The 18,660-nt window shown below is 34.3% G+C and overlaps 2 protein-coding genes across 2 annotated transcripts; one reads left to right on the top strand and one right to left on the bottom strand.

The window, feature by feature from the left end:
* Positions 1-2,594: 2,594 nt before the first annotated feature.
* On the bottom strand, positions 2,595-3,100 carry LOC139703550 (uncharacterized protein CXorf51A-like). The gene is made up of 2 exons (XM_071607053.1): positions 2,975-3,100; positions 2,595-2,816 (listed from the first exon to the last, which is right to left on the bottom strand). Exons 1-2 carry the CDS (start codon positions 3,098-3,100, stop codon positions 2,595-2,597), a joined length of 348 nt encoding a protein of 115 aa, XP_071463154.1.
* Positions 3,101-17,684: 14,584 nt separating this feature from the next.
* LOC139703549 (uncharacterized protein CXorf51A-like) lies at positions 17,685-18,190 on the top strand. The gene is made up of 2 exons (XM_071607052.1): positions 17,685-17,810; positions 17,969-18,190. Exons 1-2 carry the CDS (start codon positions 17,685-17,687, stop codon positions 18,188-18,190), a joined length of 348 nt encoding a protein of 115 aa, XP_071463153.1.
* Positions 18,191-18,660: the final 470 nt, after the last annotated feature.

Raw genomic sequence — 18,660 nt, 5'->3', positions numbered from 1 at the left:
TACATGTCAATTATATCTAAATAAAGATGTTCAAAATAAAAACAGTCATATCCTAGGAGCAAAATATGATGAAAAATATTGTTAACCATTGGCATAAATGACATATTAAACTCTAAGTGGCCAATGTTTTTAAATGCTCACTCTTCAATAGAAGAATAATAATCATGAATTTAAACAAGAAGTAATAATGGATAGAAAAGCAAAAGGTACAATCTAGTCAACTAATAAATCATCCATATGGTGTTACATTTAATATTTTTAAATAAACATTGAACAATTAAACAAGAATAAATTTACTTTTAAAGATATAATTCAACTTCATCAAAGTACACGCATAAATCATGTAAGAACTTAAACTCTCATTTGCACTTTGATTTACTGATTTAAGCATGAGCACAAATAAACTCTTCATGAAATGACAGCACATAAGAAATTAATTTCTTTTATATTATTGCTTTTATTTTACAATCACCGTGCTATCAATGTTTATTTAGAAACAGCTGTTTAAGTGCTAGAATACATGTGTCATACAAGACCACAGAATAGTGGCCTGAAATGCACTGCAAGCCATACTAGATCCTGAGGAACTTACTTTAGAAAGGAAAGCAGTAACTTAATTACATGATATCTAAGGTTAATAGTATAACAAGAATTTCTCCACATTAATTCCCTCACATAATATATCTGATAATTAATGTACAAGTGCTAATAATGTCCTTTTTGTACCTTATATATACACATTTAAAACTTATTAGCAGGGCTGGGGTTGTGGCTCAGTGATAGCGCACTCGCCTAGCACGTGAGGCACTAAGTTCAATCCTCCGCACCACATAAAATTCAATAAATAAAATGAAGGCTTTGTGTCCAACTATAACTTAAAAAAAAACTTACTGACTGCAGGCATCTTTTAGAAATTAAAACAATAAAAGATTTTTGAGGGGTGAGAAGAATTTTCTAAGAGGCTAGATGAAAAAAAGAGTATATATTTCATGACTCCATTTTTATAAACCTCTAGAAAATGGAAACTGATAGTGGCCACAAGCAAGACAGTAGTTACCTGGAGATGGGGGTACAGGGAGGGGTAGGAGGGAGATATTGCCAAGAAGCATGCTGTAGTTTGAATATGGTTTGGTCCCCAGTATATTTGGTATTGAAAGGTTGGAAGACAACTTTAAGAGGTGGGGCCTAGTGGGAGATGATCACCCCTTTAATAATCACCCCTCTGAAGATACTAATGCTCATCATGCTGATTGTAGGACTGAATTTGTTTCCATGAGAGAAGAGATGTTATAAAGGAGCAATTTTGACCCTTTCCTACTCTGTTTCTCTCTTTCCATGTGATTTACCTCTCACATACACACACACATACTTCCTTCATCATGTGAAGCCATCAGCCCATGTTATGACATAGCAGGAAGGCCCTCATCAGAGGCCAACTAGGTGAGGCTGCCCAATCTCAGACTTTCAGCTTCCAAAATTGTGAAATCTTTTTTTAAAAAATAATGTACCCATCCTCAGGTATTTTACTATCACAAAAGGGACTAACAGCATTTGGAAATTTTAAGGAATGATGGATATATTCACTCTTATAATTGTGATTAGTATGTGTGTGTGTGATAAAACATACGAACTTTAAAAAAATAGTTGTAGGTGGACCCAATACCTTTATTTTATTTAATTATTATGTGATGCTGAGGATCAAACCCAGTGCCTCACAGATGCCAGACAAGTGCTCTACCACTGAGCCACAACCCCAGCCCACATACAAACTTTTTAATCACGTACAGGTTCTTGTGCTTCAATTATAGTTCCATAAATTAAGCATGAAACTCTTTTCATGGATGAAAACAACTTTGAAAAAGATAAAGCTTAAAGATATTTGTAGGAGGAGCCATGTTGCTTAAAACTTCTCCATGAACAATGAATGCTCCATTTTCTTGCCAGCACATGAGGCAGACCACTCCCAATGGCTTACTCTACCCCAAATTTCTTAAGTGGGCTGATTGGTTCTGGATTTGTTCTTTCAATCACCATTACTTTCCTAGGGATGATAGAGTGAGTTCTTTAGCCCTTCTGAGAGCCATTAGTTGCTTACATAATAGGGTATGGAGTAACAAACACCACTATGAGGTCAGTGTTCCTCAGGTGACTCCTTGTATATTTTTTGAGATACTGCCACTCACATGCCTCACCTTATACAGTTTCTGGAAATCTACATACTAAAGCCATACACAAATAGGGAGAAACATGAAGTCCTTTTCGCCTTGCCTGTGGGATCAAGTATAAAGAGGAAGTTTGTCTTCAGTCCTCAGTCCTCACTTTGTCTTTATCCTTCAATGTGTGGATAACAATTTATCTTTTGAACTCCAACTCCACAGATCCCACATCTCTCCCTTCTCAAACACCTACTTCTACCTTTTATTTGTTCCCACTCCAGCATCAGAGGCTCACAGAGATACACATCTTTTCACATCAGATTGATTTTATTTTCACCACCATTAATGTTAGTAACCTGTGGTAAAATTGAGCCATTTCTTAGCTGCCAGACCTCTGGACATTCTGCAGATTATTCTGAGGTCTCTGGCCCCACTCAATTACTTGCTGTCCAGATCATCACTTGAAATGCTGGAGGTTTCTGGGGTATTTTCCATTTCTGGCTCTCTATTCAGTTTTTCATTTAGCCGATGATAATGAACAAAGAGTATTGTTCCTTTAGTTTTCTTAGATTTTTTCAGAGATGTGGAAGGCTTTTCTGAGTCTCTTTTGCTTGAATTATTTTGAAGTGTTTTTTTACCCTTATTGGTGGACTTTAGTATCTGTAAGGACAACAGAGAGGCCATAAGGGCATTGGTTTGGGAAAAGAAGATAGGATATACATGTGAAGTAGGGGTTTGTGCCAGATGAAAAATAAATAGGAGTCTTAGGTCGTGGGGAATGAATGCAGAAAGGAGAAGCTTGGGTTGGGTTATCTTACCTTGCTGCCTCTTCCGCATCTGGAGTGATGATAGGAAGTCTTCATATTCTTTCTTTCTTTCATCGATGATGTTGACTGGGCCATATCTGCATTAGGCTTCTGTGATTTCTTGGTTGCCTTAGCCATACTGAAGCCTCCCAGTGGTCTTCTGAAGAGCTGTAAGGATCCTAGGCATATATGTCCTCCCAAGACAATGAAGGGCCACACCCTTCAGCCTTCATTGGCCAGCAAGTTACTCCCCAGCCAATGAGGACTAAGGAGGAGGTTAGACCTCACAAAGCACTCTCTCTGACACTTCTGTACATGAAGAGGCTAGGGAGGTTGCTAGGGAAACCAGGCTATAGCTTAGATATTGCAAATCAACACTCTTGGCACTTCTGGGATGTGGGGGAGAGGAGATGCTAGGAAGGCAAAAATGATCTGGTTGGGCAAAGGAGACTTTTCTTTAATATACCTGAAAGAGCCACCCCACCCTAATTCTTATATAGTGTTCAATAGTGGTAGTACAGGTGGTAGAGATCTTCCTCTACCAAAGTATTCCCCAAAGCTACTCCTACAAACTCATTCTGCTATCTTTCCCTTAGCCATTAGTTAGTATTTTGGATAATGTACCTAAAATCCATCCAAAAGTAATATGGTTATATTTTTCTTTAATTATCAGAAGATATGTGAATAATGCTACAAACAAGACATATTCCCATTAATGGATATCAATATACTTACTGCATTTGGCATTAAAGGCTGCCAATTTTTAAAATTGTTTTCTTCCAGGCCTTCAACTTATAGGAAAGGAATAAAATTAACTACCCACTGATGAAAATTGCATTTTATCCTTATTTTTATTCTATTTTTGGAGCCTGGTCACATTATCATCATTGAGTTTTGCAAGATTCCTTCTCTTTTATTCAAATTTTTCTTTCTTCTTAGAATCTAGCACTAGTTCCCTTCTCAACAATAGAATTATTATTTTATATTTGAATTCTGTCCTTGTATATGGCCTTGTTAAATGTATGTTTGAATGTACCATAACTGGTTTCTGTGTTTTGTAGCAGCATAGTCAGGTTCTAATGAAGGTTGGTTTCCGGGTTACGTCTTCATATGCTTTCTTTGGTGGATGCATACAGAAGGAGAGATTTAGGGGTCTTCCTCTTTTAATAAGGGCATTAATCTGAGACACAGCCCTCATAACCAAATTTAATTATCTCCTATCTCCAATTACCATCACATTAATGATAAGGGTATTAACATGTGAATTTTGGGAGGCACATTCAGTCCAAAGCAATAATTTTACTAAATATTGCCACATTGTTTTCTAGAATATATCAGTCCACCTTCCCAACAGATTTGTACTTTATGTTTCCCTACACAATCATCAATTTTTTATTTAGAATGCAGCTTCTCATAGGATCTCAGTGATCTTAACCAATTGATGTTTATACCCTTGTGTAATCCAGTTCAGTTGAATGGCATGAGTATGGGCTGTATCTAGAGATTTGCTTCTAATAGCTAAAATCCTACAAAAGTAATGGAATGCCATTAACATCATCAATTTTATCTTTGCTAGAACACTTTCTTGGTAGCAATCTCTCTTGCACATGTGCTTTCTCATTTTTATTAAAACATATTATGAAATGCTCAGTAAAGAGGCCCACATTTTAAGGAATACCTTAGGAGGAACTGAGTCCTCAGCAAAATAAACTGCAGAGCACTGAATCCAAATAACAGCTACTTGATTTAATTAGGAAGAGGATCCTTCCCAGTTGAGCCTTGGGATAATTCACCCTTATAAAACAGACCCAGAGCTAGAGGACAACCAATCTGAACCCAGATTCTTGACTCATAGAAACTATGAGATAATTTCTTATTAATAATATTTCTCAGTTCTACAAATATCTCAGGGGTTCCCTCACATGTGAAATCTAGAAAAGAAAAGCCTAAAGGTAGCTGTCGGTTGTGATTTTCGATATGTACCCAAGTGGACCTGCTAATAGTTTATTCCTGAAATGTCCAAATCCCTTAACATATGAAAGAGCTGAATTCACCTTTCATCTGTGAAAGGAGAATGAATCAGAAGGGACTGAATGAATTTAACAAATTCCTGTCACATGCTGGGGAGAAGTGACTGAGGAACCAAAAGGGGGCTATATATGTTCAAAATTAAGCTAGAATGAAGAAGAGTCTTCATTCTGACTGGAGTGAAATGATATCTTAGAGTAGTTTTGATTGCATTTTCTGATTGCTAGAGATGATGAGCATTTTTTCATATATTTGTTGATTGTTTATCCTCTTCTTAAAAGCAGCATACTACAGGGTCATAGCCACATCAATGTTTATAGCAGCACAATTCTCAATAGCTAAACAGTGGACCCAGCGTAGATGCCCTTCAGTGGATGAATGGATAAAAAAAAAAATGTGTCATATATACACAATGGGATATTACTCAGCACTAAAAGAGAATAAAATCATGGCAGAGCTGAGGTCTTGTTTTTGTGGCACAACAAACATGAAGATATTTGATTGCTTCCTTTGGAAAGGCAAATTGCACATAGTTGCCCCTCTGGAATCTGCATAGAGGTACAAAGCAAAGCAGTTGCCAGCGGTACTGTTCTTTTCCTGTACACTGAAACAGTCCTGGTATATTAAAGAAAATGAATTTTCATCATTAACTTGGTAGAACTTAATGAGTATCATATAATTATCTGAGTGCTTACAAAATGAGTACTTTGTCAGCTAAGCTGAGATCGGTGTCCATTATGCAGTTTTATACAGTAACATTGAGACAGCATTACTGTGCTATGTGCAGAAGATCTCAGATATATGCATAGAACTTACCTACATATATGTTTTTTTGAGGGATGGAGGGAGGAAAGTGGGAAGAGAGGGGGAGGGGCAGGGGCTGTGAGAGAGGGGAAGGGAGAGGGAGAGAGAGAGAGAGAGAGAGAGAGAGAGAGAGAGAGAGAGAGAGAGAGAGAGAATCCAAGAAAAACCTGGAAAAATAAACTTCATAAGAGAGAATGGCTAAACCAAACAAACAAAAATCAAAGGAAAACAACCCACAGAATGTCGGTAGTTATATAAGTTAGCTAGGTTGCAGAATGTTCCTTTATTGGGCTGCAGCTCATATTTTTACATCATTAGATTCTTGTTATCCATTCTGACCAGAATGTCATTGAAGTACTGTTCTTCAATGCTCAGTACATTATATTGGTATATTTGACATCTCATTATTGGTGATTTTAACTTTTATCACCTGAGTAAGATGGAGTTTATTGAAGTTTTCCATTATAAAGATACTGTTTTGATTTTTTTCACCAATAAAGGTCCAAAGGAAGTAATATCAGACTATGTTAATACTTCAATTTTAGTTGCATTTTTGACAGAGCATCCATTGATGATTTTTGACAGCATAGATTTTAACTTGTATTGATATTTTGTTTTACAAAATATTTTTCCTATTTTTCTCACTGCTTCTTCATTTTTAGGTTATAAGTATAATATAATAAGCAGCTTTCCCATCAATGACATTTATTTATTTGCTTACTTATTCAATATGAATATTGATATTAATAAATAAGCAAATGGACTCATAGATTCTTATATATTGGTTATATCTCGTTATTGTTACTATTTGCTTGATGTTCATATAGTACCACCAGCTTGGCTGTAGGGAGTACTTTAGTTATCAGTACTTTTTTCATCTCACATAACTTACCCTTCTTTGATCATTTCCATATTGGCAAGAACTTTTAGAAAATATCAAGAACATGGATAAAATGAATGTATGAAGGGCCTTTCCAACTTAAATTAAGAACAAAGAAAAATTGAATGTAATATACATACATAGGTTGAATCTTAATCAAGATTTGTTTTTTCTTTTGTTTTTATTTTTTTGTTTTTTTTTTTTTTTGCTAAGGGATGAATTTTAAATATTTAACAAAATGTTAATAATTGTAGAATTTTATTAATATTAATGTACTTGTGTTTTCAATCATACTGTACTTATATAAGGGCATGTCCTGGTTCACAACATACAGATACTAGTATACTAATTGTAATGAGACAGCCTACCTGTGACTCAACATTTAGTGACCATAAAGAAGATATGGACATACTATGTACTATTTTTTAAGCTTTTATATAAATGTGAATTTATATAACAACAGCAACAACAATAATTACAACAACAATAATTATAACAAAACATAAGTTCTGAGGTACCAGGTCTGGTTGAAAGCCAGAGATACACATGGATATGTAGCTCCATAGGCAAATATGGTCCCTCAGAACAGGAACATGCACAACTTTCAAAGTGATTGGTTCTGGGCTAGATTATAACTGTAGAGCACAACCACCTTGATACACAAGAAATTTTGTTTTAGTGTTTATTTATTTACTGACTTGGCTTATTATTTACTTACTAGTTTTGTTATATACAAGGTTTTGAGAAATAAAAATAAGATAAAATGTAAACTCTATTTCTGCTTAGGAAAAACCAAAACTGAATAGTAAAAACTGTTTTGTTTTGTTTTTGATACTGAGGATTGAACTCGGGGATACTCAACCATTGAACCACATCCCCAGCCCTATTTTGTATTTTAGTTAGAGATAGGCTCTTACTGGGTTGCTCAATGCCTCACCATTGCTGAGGCTGGCTTTGAACTCACCATCCGCATGCTTCAGCATCTCAAGCCATTGGGCTTACAGGGGTGTGCAACCTAACAAAATTTTAATGCTTATCTTAGAGCTATCACAGATAAATTTCTTAATAGTTCTTAATTCCAAATTCTGTATTATGTGTTAAGAGGTAATATTTTTTCTTCTTCATGAGACATATAAATTTAAGACAGATGGTCTAGGTTCTGTTATAATAATGAGACAAATAACACTTTGTAAATGAAAGTCATATATGATCAAATATTAAGCAAATAAAATAAAAGATTGAATTAAAATTTAATAAATTTATTTTACTTTTAATTTAAAAATCTTGAGCATAATTGTATTCCTGAACATCTTTGTTTCCCCAAACTTGTATATTTCTTAGAATAGTTACTTTTGCTAGACAATGTTTGATGTATGATATTATAAATGTCTTTAACACAGTTTGCCAAAAATATAGATCACTTGGCAACTGTTCCATTTGTTGTAACTATCAAAAATGACAATTTTTTGACACTTAAAAATTATTCTACCTCTTTCAGAATGATGCAAAGGCATTTGATCTTGAAGTTGAAAGCCATACATGTAATTAGTATACAAAGTGGATCCCACTTATCCTCAGCTTTAGAACCAGAGTTAAATTATGTCAATTGTTAAGAGTCTAGGTCATTAAGAAGGATGTTTTTTCCTCTAACACACAATCTGAGATATGAAAGTTCCCATGGTTAGTATATAAGACATTTGCAAATCCTATAAATTCAGACTTAAAATATTTTTCTGCAGATGTGATTTATATATTTAATAAAGCCTGTAGGTAGAATATCTATATCTTAGATTATATTTCAAATGGGATGTGATGAAGATATGTATTATATGGTCAATTCGTATTGTTAGCATAATGAATTCCTCAGAGTACTTCTCAAAAGAGTATAATTTTAAAATAGATTGTATCACCTGTTAAGAATAAAGCAATTAGGGTTGCTTTTCTTACCAAGAATTTAATAGTTAGCCAAGTATATATATAGGACAACCATCAGACTGGAATAAAATTTAAGATAGAACACACATAGTAGCCTCTAAATTTGATATTTATGAATGATTCATCAGGGTAAATAAAATTAAAATAATATGACCTTCCATTAACTGCTATAAGATCATACAATAGTAAATGGTGTTCTATAGCAATACAAAATTGACTTGAATGCAATATAAAACTTGAATGAAGGGGCTTGTGGCTCAGTGGTAGAGTGCTTGCCTAGCAAGTGTAAGGCTCTGGGTTTAATTCTCAGCACCACATATATGGCTATAAAGAAAGAATATTTAGAGTTGCTGAACTTTATCCACCCCATATTTACAATTAGGTGATTTTCATATCTGAACTAAGTTTTCAAAGCCCCAGAGAAATTAATAGTGAACTACTAAATAAGTGAAATATGGCATTAGAGCAGATTATGCAAAGTGAAGCTAGCCAATCCCTAAAAAACAAATGCCAAATGTCTTCTTTGATATAAGAAGAGTAACCAAGAACAGAGTAGGGAAGAAGAGCATGAGAAGAAGATTAACATTAAACAGGGATGAGAGGTGGGAGGGAAACGGAGAGAGAAGGGAAATTGCATGGAAATGGAAGGAGACCCTCAGGGTTATACAAAAGTACATACAAGAGGAAGTGAGGGGAAAGGGAAAAATAATACAAGGGGGAGAAATGAATGACAGTAGAGGGGGTTGAGAGAGAAGAGGGGAGGGGAGGGGAGGGTGGATAGTAGAGGATAGGAAAGGCAGCAGAATACAACACACACAAGTATGGCAATATGTAAATCAATGGATGTGTAACTGATGTGATTCTGCAATATGTATATGGGGTAAAAATGGGAGTGCATAACCCACTTGAATCAAATTGTGAAATATTATATATCAAGAACTATGTAATGTTTTGAAAAACCAACAATAAAAAATTAAAAAAATAAAAAGATGCTAAGTTCACTGTTGGTACTTACTGTTCAAAAAGGAAAATTCCCAGGAGCTATGATAAAGTTGCACAATGAGAGTATTTCTTTGCATATCTGCTATCAAGATATCCATTCTGCAATGCATGGATCAAGCAGCAATTTCAATCGCCAGGAACTGATGTTTAAGAAATACATTTTGTAATGCTGTAGCAGCCATAGTGATTTTTCTGATGGATCTGGGCCAAGTAAATTGAAAAGATTCTAGAAACAATTCACATTCTAGATCTTATTATTAGTGACTCATAGGATGAGGTAAAAATATCAACATTAACAGGACTTTGGAAGAAGATAATCATAACCCTTATGGACTTCACTGAAGTAAGGAATGTGGTATAAGTAGAAAGAGAAAAAGAATTAGAAATGGACCCTGAGAATGTGACTGAAGTACAGCAACTCATGATAGCCTGTCATCCAGTAGTGTCTTTAAGGACATCCAAGAATAAGTTCTCTTTGTGTTTATCAATGAAAAATATATAAAGGTTTATTCATAAGTAAATGACAGTCTGAGTAAAAAAAAAAAGTTAGTTTCCTCACAGGAAGTGAGTGTTTTTTGTTTTTTTTTTAGTTTTGTATACTTATGGGGAATTTTGAACTAATCTTCATTTTTTCTTGTTGATTGCTACATGTTTATGACTGTAAACTTTAAAGTTTGTGTATCTTGGAAGTTCATTTTTTATTATGAAATAATTCAGAGTGACCCAAACCTTCTTCACTTTTTTGGCAATATATCCTGAAAACAATATCCCTTTTTCCCTGTAGTTTCAGATTTCCTTTAGTTTTGATTTGTTGTTGTTGTTTTTCCTCTGTTCAATTTGCTATTTTGTCCTTTCCAGTAACTACATTTATATATATATATATATATATATATATATATATATATATATATATATATACATATATATATATATATATGTATGTATGTATGTATTCAAAGAACTATCAAGCTTTGTGCAGATGTCTGTCTCTCTCTCTCTCTCTCTCTCTCTCTCTCTGTATATATATATATATATATATATATATATATATATATATATATATATTTAATAATTTCTTAAAACTCATTTTACTTTGTGTTTGGTTTCATAGCACTCTGTAGCAGGTACTCTATGCTTTTACCGTTTTCAGTACTTCTGTTTTCATTGTTTACAATGTGATAACTTAATTTTCTCTTGCGGTTTCTTCTCGATATCTGCCAACCCACACCCCTCTCTTTCTGATGCTTAACAGCTCTACCTTGAGGTTTGCATATATCATCAAGCTCTCAGCAATCTTTTTTTTTTTTTTTTTTTTTTTTTGGCAAATTTCTTTATCCACTGTTTTTCACTTCAGTTTTTACTCTTATATTTTTATAATTTTAATGTATTTTGCATATTATGTTTAACTATCAAATCTCATTTAATCTCATTTAATGACATGAATTCTTTTTTTGGCTGGTGTTTTGCATAAAATATATTTTGATGTGTGGAAAAGGCAGTATTCATGGTCAGAAAAGTCTATGTGCAGAGTGATTTATTTTTACACTTTATTTTTTCCATTTGTAGAGATATTCCCAATTAATAGTGTTCCACAGGGGGAAAAATATGTTTGGAGGGGCTGGGATTGTGGCTCTGTGTTGGAGCACTTGCATGCACCTCCTGTGGGGCACTGGGTTTGATCCTCAGTACCACATAAAGTAAATAATTAATTAAAAATAATGGTATTGTGTCCCTTTACAACTGGAAAAAAAAAAAAAAAAGATTTGGAAGGATTTCTTTATTTGGCCAAATGACCCCGACTTTCCTTTTGAGGCAACAGAAGTGATCCATGTCTCTAATAGCCCTCACAAAGCCTTCCAAATCCTTCTTTAAGTATCTTATGGAAACCTCATTGAACACCAGTAACATTCTGTAATTCTTTCTTTTAGGTAGACTGTCAGTGATACAGAACCCTGTGCTTATGTTGAAGTCCAAGTATTCATTTCCTTTTACTCATGACCATTGCCTTATTTTCTTAATTTATAGGACACAAAGAGTCATCTTTTTTGTACCATTCATAACATAAAATATGTTTTAGTATTTATCACAGGGTTCATGCCTACAACTTAGAGCTCAACCCAATGCAGTGTGTGGCCTACAGTGTGTTATCAGCAGTACCATATGTTTCAAAATAATTTTATATATTGCAATGATTTTTTTGGTTTATATTTTAGTTGTTGATGTACCTCTATTTTATTCATTTATTTATATGTGGTGCTGAGAATTAAACCCAGAGCCTTACACTTGCTAGGCAAGCACTCTACCACTGAGCCACAAGCCCCTTCATTCAAGTTTTATATTGCATTCAAGTCAATTTTGTATTGCTATAGAACACTATTTACTATTGTATGATCTTATAGCAGTTAATGGAAGGTCATATTATTTTAATTTTATTTACCCTGATGAATCATTCATAAATATCAAATTTAGAGGCTACTATGTGTGTTCTATCTTAAATTTTATTCCAGTCTGATGGTTGTCCTATATATATACTTGGCTAACTATTAAATTCTTGGTAAGAAAAGCAACCCTAATTGCTTTATTCTTAACAGGTGATACAATCTATTTTAAAATTATACTCTTTTGAGAAGTACTCTGAGGAATTCATTATGCTAACAATACGAATTGACCATATAATACATATCTTCATCACATCCCATTTGAAATATAATCTAAGATATAGATATTCTACCCCCAGGCTTGATTAAATGTATAAATCACATCTGCAGAAAAATATTTTAAGTCTGAATTTATAGGATTTGCAAATGTCTTATATACTAACCATGGGAACTTTTATATCTCAGATTGTGTGTTAGAGGAAAAACATCCTTCTTAATGACCTAGACTCTTAACAATTGACATAATTTAACTCTGGTTCTAAAGCTGAGGATAAGTGGGATCCACTTTGTATACTAATTACATGTATGGCTTTCAACTTCAAGATTGAATGCCTTTGCATCATTCTGAATGAGGTAGAATAATTTTTAAGTGTCAAAAAATGTCATTTTTGATAGTTACAACAAATGGAACAGTTGCCAAGTGATCTATATTTTTGGCAAACTGTCTGTGTTAAAGACATTTATAATATCATACATCAAACATTGTCTAGCAAAAGTAACTATTCTAAGAAATATACAAGTTTGGGGAAACAAAGATATTCAGGAATACAATTATGCTCAAGATTTTTAAATTAAAAGTAAAATAAATTTATTAAATTTTATTTCAATCTTTTATTTTATTTGCTTAATATTTGATCATATATGACTTTCATTTACGAAGTGTTATTTGTCTCATTATTATAACAGAACCTAGACCATTCTGTCTTAAATTTATATTTCTCATGAAGAAGAAAAAATATTACCTCTTAACACATTATGCAGAATTTGAAATTAAGAACTATTAAGAAATTTATCTATGGTAGCTCTAAGATAAGCATTAAAATTTTGTTAGGTTGCACACCCCTGTAAGCCCAATGGCTTGAGATGCTGAAGCATGCGGATGGTGAGTTCAAAGCCAGCCTCAGCAATGGTGAGGCATTGAGCAACCCAGTAAGAGCCTATCTCTAACTAAAATACAAAATAGGGCTGGGGATGTGGTTCAATGGTTGAGTATCCCCGAGTTCAATCCTCAGTATCAAAAACAAAACAAAACAGTTTTTACTATTCAGTTTTGGTTTTTCCTAAGCAGAAATAGAGTTTACATTTTATCTTATTTTTATTTCTCAAAACCTTGTATATAACAAAACTAGTAAGTAAATAATAAGCCAAGTCAGTAAATAAATAAACACTAAAACAAAATTTCTTGTGTATCAAGGTGGTTGTGCTCTACAGTTATAATCTAGCCCAGAACCAATCACTTTGAAAGTTGTGCATGTTCCTGTTCTGAGGGACCATATTTGCCTATGGAGCTACATATCCATGTGTATCTCTGGCTTTCAACCAGACCTGGTACCTCAGAACTTATGTTTTGTTATAATTATTGTTGTTGTAATTATTGTTGTTGCTGTTGTTATATAAATTCACATTTATATAAAAGCTTAAAAAATAGTACATAGTATGTCCATATCTTCTTTATGGTCACTAAATGTTGAGTCACAGGTAGGCTGTCTCATTACAATTAGTATACTAGTATCTGTATGTTGTGAACCAGGACATGCCCTTATATAAGTACAGTATGATTGAAAACACAAGTACATTAATATTAATAAAATTCTACAATTATTAACATTTTGTTAAATATTTAAAATTCATCCCTTAGCAAAAAAAAAAAAAAACAAAAAAATAAAAACAAAAGAAAAAACAAATCTTGATTAAGATTCAACCTATGTATGTATATTACATTCAATTTTTCTTTGTTCTTAATTTAAGTTGGAAAGGCCCTTCATACATTCATTTTATCCATGTTCTTGATATTTTCTAAAAGTTCTTGCCAATATGGAAATGATCAAAGAAGGGTAAGTTATGTGAGATGAAAAAAGTACTGATAACTAAAGTACTCCCTACAGCCAAGCTGGTGGTACTATATGAACATCAAGCAAATAGTAACAATAACGAGATATAACCAATATATAAGAATCTATGAGTCCATTTGCTTATTTATTAATATCAATATTCATATTGAATAAGTAAGCAAATAAATAAATGTCATTGATGGGAAAGCTGCTTATTATATTATACTTATAACCTAAAAATGAAGAAGCAGTGAGAAAAATAGGAAAAATATTTTGTAAAACAAAATATCAATACAAGTTAAAATCTATGCTGTCAAAAATCATCAATGGATGCTCTGTCAAAAATGCAACTAAAATTGAAGTATTAACATAGTCTGATATTACTTCCTTTGGACCTTTATTGGTGAAAAAAATCAAAACAGTATCTTTATAATGGAAAACTTCAATAAACTCCATCTTACTCAGGTGATAAAAGTTAAAATCACCAATAATGAGATGTCAAATATACCAATATAATGTACTGAGCATTGAAGAACAGTACTTCAATGACATTCTGGTCAGAATGGATAACAAGAATCTAATGATGTAAAAATATGAGCTGCAGCCCAATAAAGGAACATTCTGCAACCTAGCTAACTTATATAACTACCGACATTCTGTGGGTTGTTTTCCTTTGATTTTTGTTTGTTTGGTTTAGCCATTCTCTCTTATGAAGTTTATTTTTCCAGGTTTTTCTTGGATTCTCTCTCTCTCTCTCTCTCTCTCTCTCTCTCTCTCTCTCTCTCTCTCTCCCTCTCCCTTCCCCTCTCTCACAGCCCCTGCCCCTCCCCCTCTCTTCCCACTTTCCTCCCTCCATCCCTCAAAAAAACATATATGTAGGTAAGTTCTATGCATATATCTGAGATCTTCTGCACATAGCACAGTAATGCTGTCTCAATGTTACTGTATAAAACTGCATAATGGACACCGATCTCAGCTTAGCTGACAAAGTACTCATTTTGTAAGCACTCAGATAATTATATGATACTCATTAAGTTCTACCAAGTTAATGATGAAAATTCATTTTCTTTAATATACCAGGACTGTTTCAGTGTACAGGAAAAGAACAGTACCGCTGGCAACTGCTTTGCTTTGTACCTCTATGCAGATTCCAGAGGGGCAACTATGTGCAATTTGCCTTTCCAAAGGAAGCAATCAAATATCTTCATGTTTGTTGTGCCACAAAAACAAGACCTCAGCTCTGCCATGATTTTATTCTCTTTTAGTGCTGAGTAATATCCCATTGTGTATATATGACACATTTTTTTTTTATCCATTCATCCACTGAAGGGCATCTACGCTGGGTCCACTGTTTAGCTATTGAGAATTGTGCTGCTATAAACATTGATGTGGCTATGACCCTGTAGTATGCTGCTTTTAAGAAGAGGATAAACAATCAACAAATATATGAAAAAATGCTCATCATCTCTAGCAATCAGAAAATGCAATCAAAACTACTCTAAGATATCATTTCACTCCAGTCAGAATGAAGACTCTTCTTCATTCTAGCTTAATTTTGAACATATATAGCCCCCTTTTGGTTCCTCAGTCACTTCTCCCCAGCATGTGACAGGAATTTGTTAAATTCATTCAGTCCCTTCTGATTCATTCTCCTTTCACAGATGAAAGGTGAATTCAGCTCTTTCATATGTTAAGGGATTTGGACATTTCAGGAATAAACTATTAGCAGGTCCACTTGGGTACATATCGAAAATCACAACCGACAGCTACCTTTAGGCTTTTCTTTTCTAGATTTCACATGTGAGGGAACCCCTGAGATATTTGTAGAACTGAGAAATATTATTAATAAGAAATTATCTCATAGTTTCTATGAGTCAAGAATCTGGGTTCAGATTGGTTGTCCTCTAGCTCTGGGTCTGTTTTATAAGGGTGAATTATCCCAAGGCTCAACTGGGAAGGATCCTCTTCCTAATTAAATCAAGTAGCTGTTATTTGGATTCAGTGCTCTGCAGTTTATTTTGCTGAGGACTCAGTTCCTCCTAAGGTATTCCTTAAAATGTGGGCCTCTTTATTGAGCATTTCATAATATGTTTTAATAAAAATGAGAAAGCACATGTGCAAGAGAGATTGCTACCAAGAAAGTGTTCTAGCAAAGATAAAATTGATGATGTTAATGGCATTCCATTACTTTTGTAGGATTTTAGCTATTAGAAGCAAATCTCTAGATACAGCCCATACTCATGCCATTCAACTGAACTGGATTACACAAGGGTATAAACATCAATTGGTTAAGATCACTGAGATCCTATGAGAAGCTGCATTCTAAATAAAAAATTGATGATTGTGTAGGGAAACATAAAGTACAAATCTGTTGGGAAGGTGGACTGATATATTCTAGAAAACAATGTGGCAATATTTAGTAAAATTATTGCTTTGGACTGAATGTGCCTCCCAAAATTCACATGTTAATACCCTTATCATTAATGTGATGGTAATTGGAGATAGGAGATAATTAAATTTGGTCATGAGGGCTGTGTCTCAGATTAATGCCCTTATTAAAAGAGGAAGACCCCTAAATCTCTCCTTCTGTATGCATCCACCAAAGAAAGCATATGAAGACGTAACCCGGAAACCAACCTTCATTAGAACCTGACTATGCTGCTACAAAACACAGAAACCAGTTATGGTACATTCAAACATACATTTAACAAGGCCATATACAAGGACAGAATTCAAATATAAAATAATAATTCTATTGTTGAGAAGGGAACTAGTGCTAGATTCTAAGAAGAAAGAAAAATTTGAATAAAAGAGAAGGAATCTTGCAAAACTCAATGATGATAATGTGACCAGGCTCCAAAAATAGAATAAAAATAAGGATAAAATGCAATTTTCATCAGTGGGTAGTTAATTTTATTCCTTTCCTATAAGTTGAAGGCCTGGAAGAAAACAATTTTAAAAATTGGCAGCCTTTAATGCCAAATGCAGTAAGTATATTGATATCCATTAATGGGAATATGTCTTGTTTGTAGCATTATTCACATATCTTCTGATAATTAAAGAAAAATATAACCATATTACTTTTGGATGGATTTTAGGTACATTATCCAAAATACTAACTAATGGCTAAGGGAAAGATAGCAGAATGAGTTTGTAGGAGTAGCTTTGGGGAATACTTTGGTAGAGGAAGATCTCTACCACCTGTACTACCACTATTGAACACTATATAAGAATTAGGGTGGGGTGGCTCTTTCAGGTATATTAAAGAAAAGTCTCCTTTGCCCAACCAGATCATTTTTGCCTTCCTAGCATCTCCTCTCCCCCACATCCCAGAAGTGCCAAGAGTGTTGATTTGCAATATCTAAGCTATAGCCTGGTTTCCCTAGCAACCTCCCTAGCCTCTTCATGTACAGAAGTGTCAGAGAGAGTGCTTTGTGAGGTCTAACCTCCTCCTTAGTCCTCATTGGCTGGGGAGTAACTTGCTGGCCAATGAAGGCTGAAGGGTGTGGCCCTTCATTGTCTTGGGAGGACATATATGCCTAGGATCCTTACAGCTCTTCAGAAGACCACTGGGAGGCTTCAGTATGGCTAAGGCAACCAAGAAATCACAGAAGCCTAATGCAGATATGGCCCAGTCAACATCATCGATGAAAGAAAGAAAGAATATGAAGACTTCCTATCATCACTCCAGATGCGGAAGAGGCAGCAAGGTAAGATAACCCAACCCAAGCTTCTCCTTTCTGCATTCATTCCCCACGACCTAAGACTCCTATTTATTTTTCATCTGGCACAAACCCCTACTTCACATGTATATCCTATCTTCTTTTCCCAAACCAATGCCCTTATGGCCTCTCTGTTGTCCTTACAGATACTAAAGTCCACCAATAAGGGTAAAAAAACACTTCAAAATAATTCAAGCAAAAGAGACTCAGAAAAGCCTTCCACATCTCTGAAAAAATCTAAGAAAACTAAAGGAACAATACTCTTTGTTCATTATCATCGGCTAAATGAAAAACTGAATAGAGAGCCAGAAATGGAAAATACCCCAGAAACCTCCAGCATTTCAAGTGATGATCTGGACAGCAAGTAATTGAGTGGGGCCAGAGACCTCAGAATAATCTGCAGAATGTCCAGAGGTCTGGCAGCTAAGAAATGGCTCAATTTTACCACAGGTTACTAACATTAATGGTGGTGAAAATAAAATCAATCTGATGTGAAAAGATGTGTATCTCTGTGAGCCTCTGATGCTGGAGTGGGAACAAATAAAAGGTAGAAGTAGGTGTTTGAGAAGGGAGAGATGTGGGATCTGTGGAGTTGGAGTTCAAAAGATAAATTGTTATCCACACATTGAAGGATAAAGACAAAGTGAGGACTGAGGACTGAAGACAAACTTCCTCTTTATACTTGATCCCACAGGCAAGGCGAAAAGGACTTCATGTTTCTCCCTATTTGTGTATGGCTTTAGTATGTAGATTTCCAGAAACTGTATAAGGTGAGGCATGTGAGTGGCAGTATCTCAAAAAATATACAAGGAGTCACCTGAGGAACACTGACCTCATA

The sequence above is a fragment of the Marmota flaviventris genome, chromosome Y (assembly GCF_047511675.1).
Source record: "Marmota flaviventris isolate mMarFla1 chromosome Y, mMarFla1.hap1, whole genome shotgun sequence".
NCBI classification, from domain to species: Eukaryota; Metazoa; Chordata; class Mammalia; order Rodentia; family Sciuridae; genus Marmota; species Marmota flaviventris.
The sequence above is the reverse complement of the archived record's forward strand: the minus strand, read 5'-3'. Positions and strand labels throughout refer to the sequence as shown.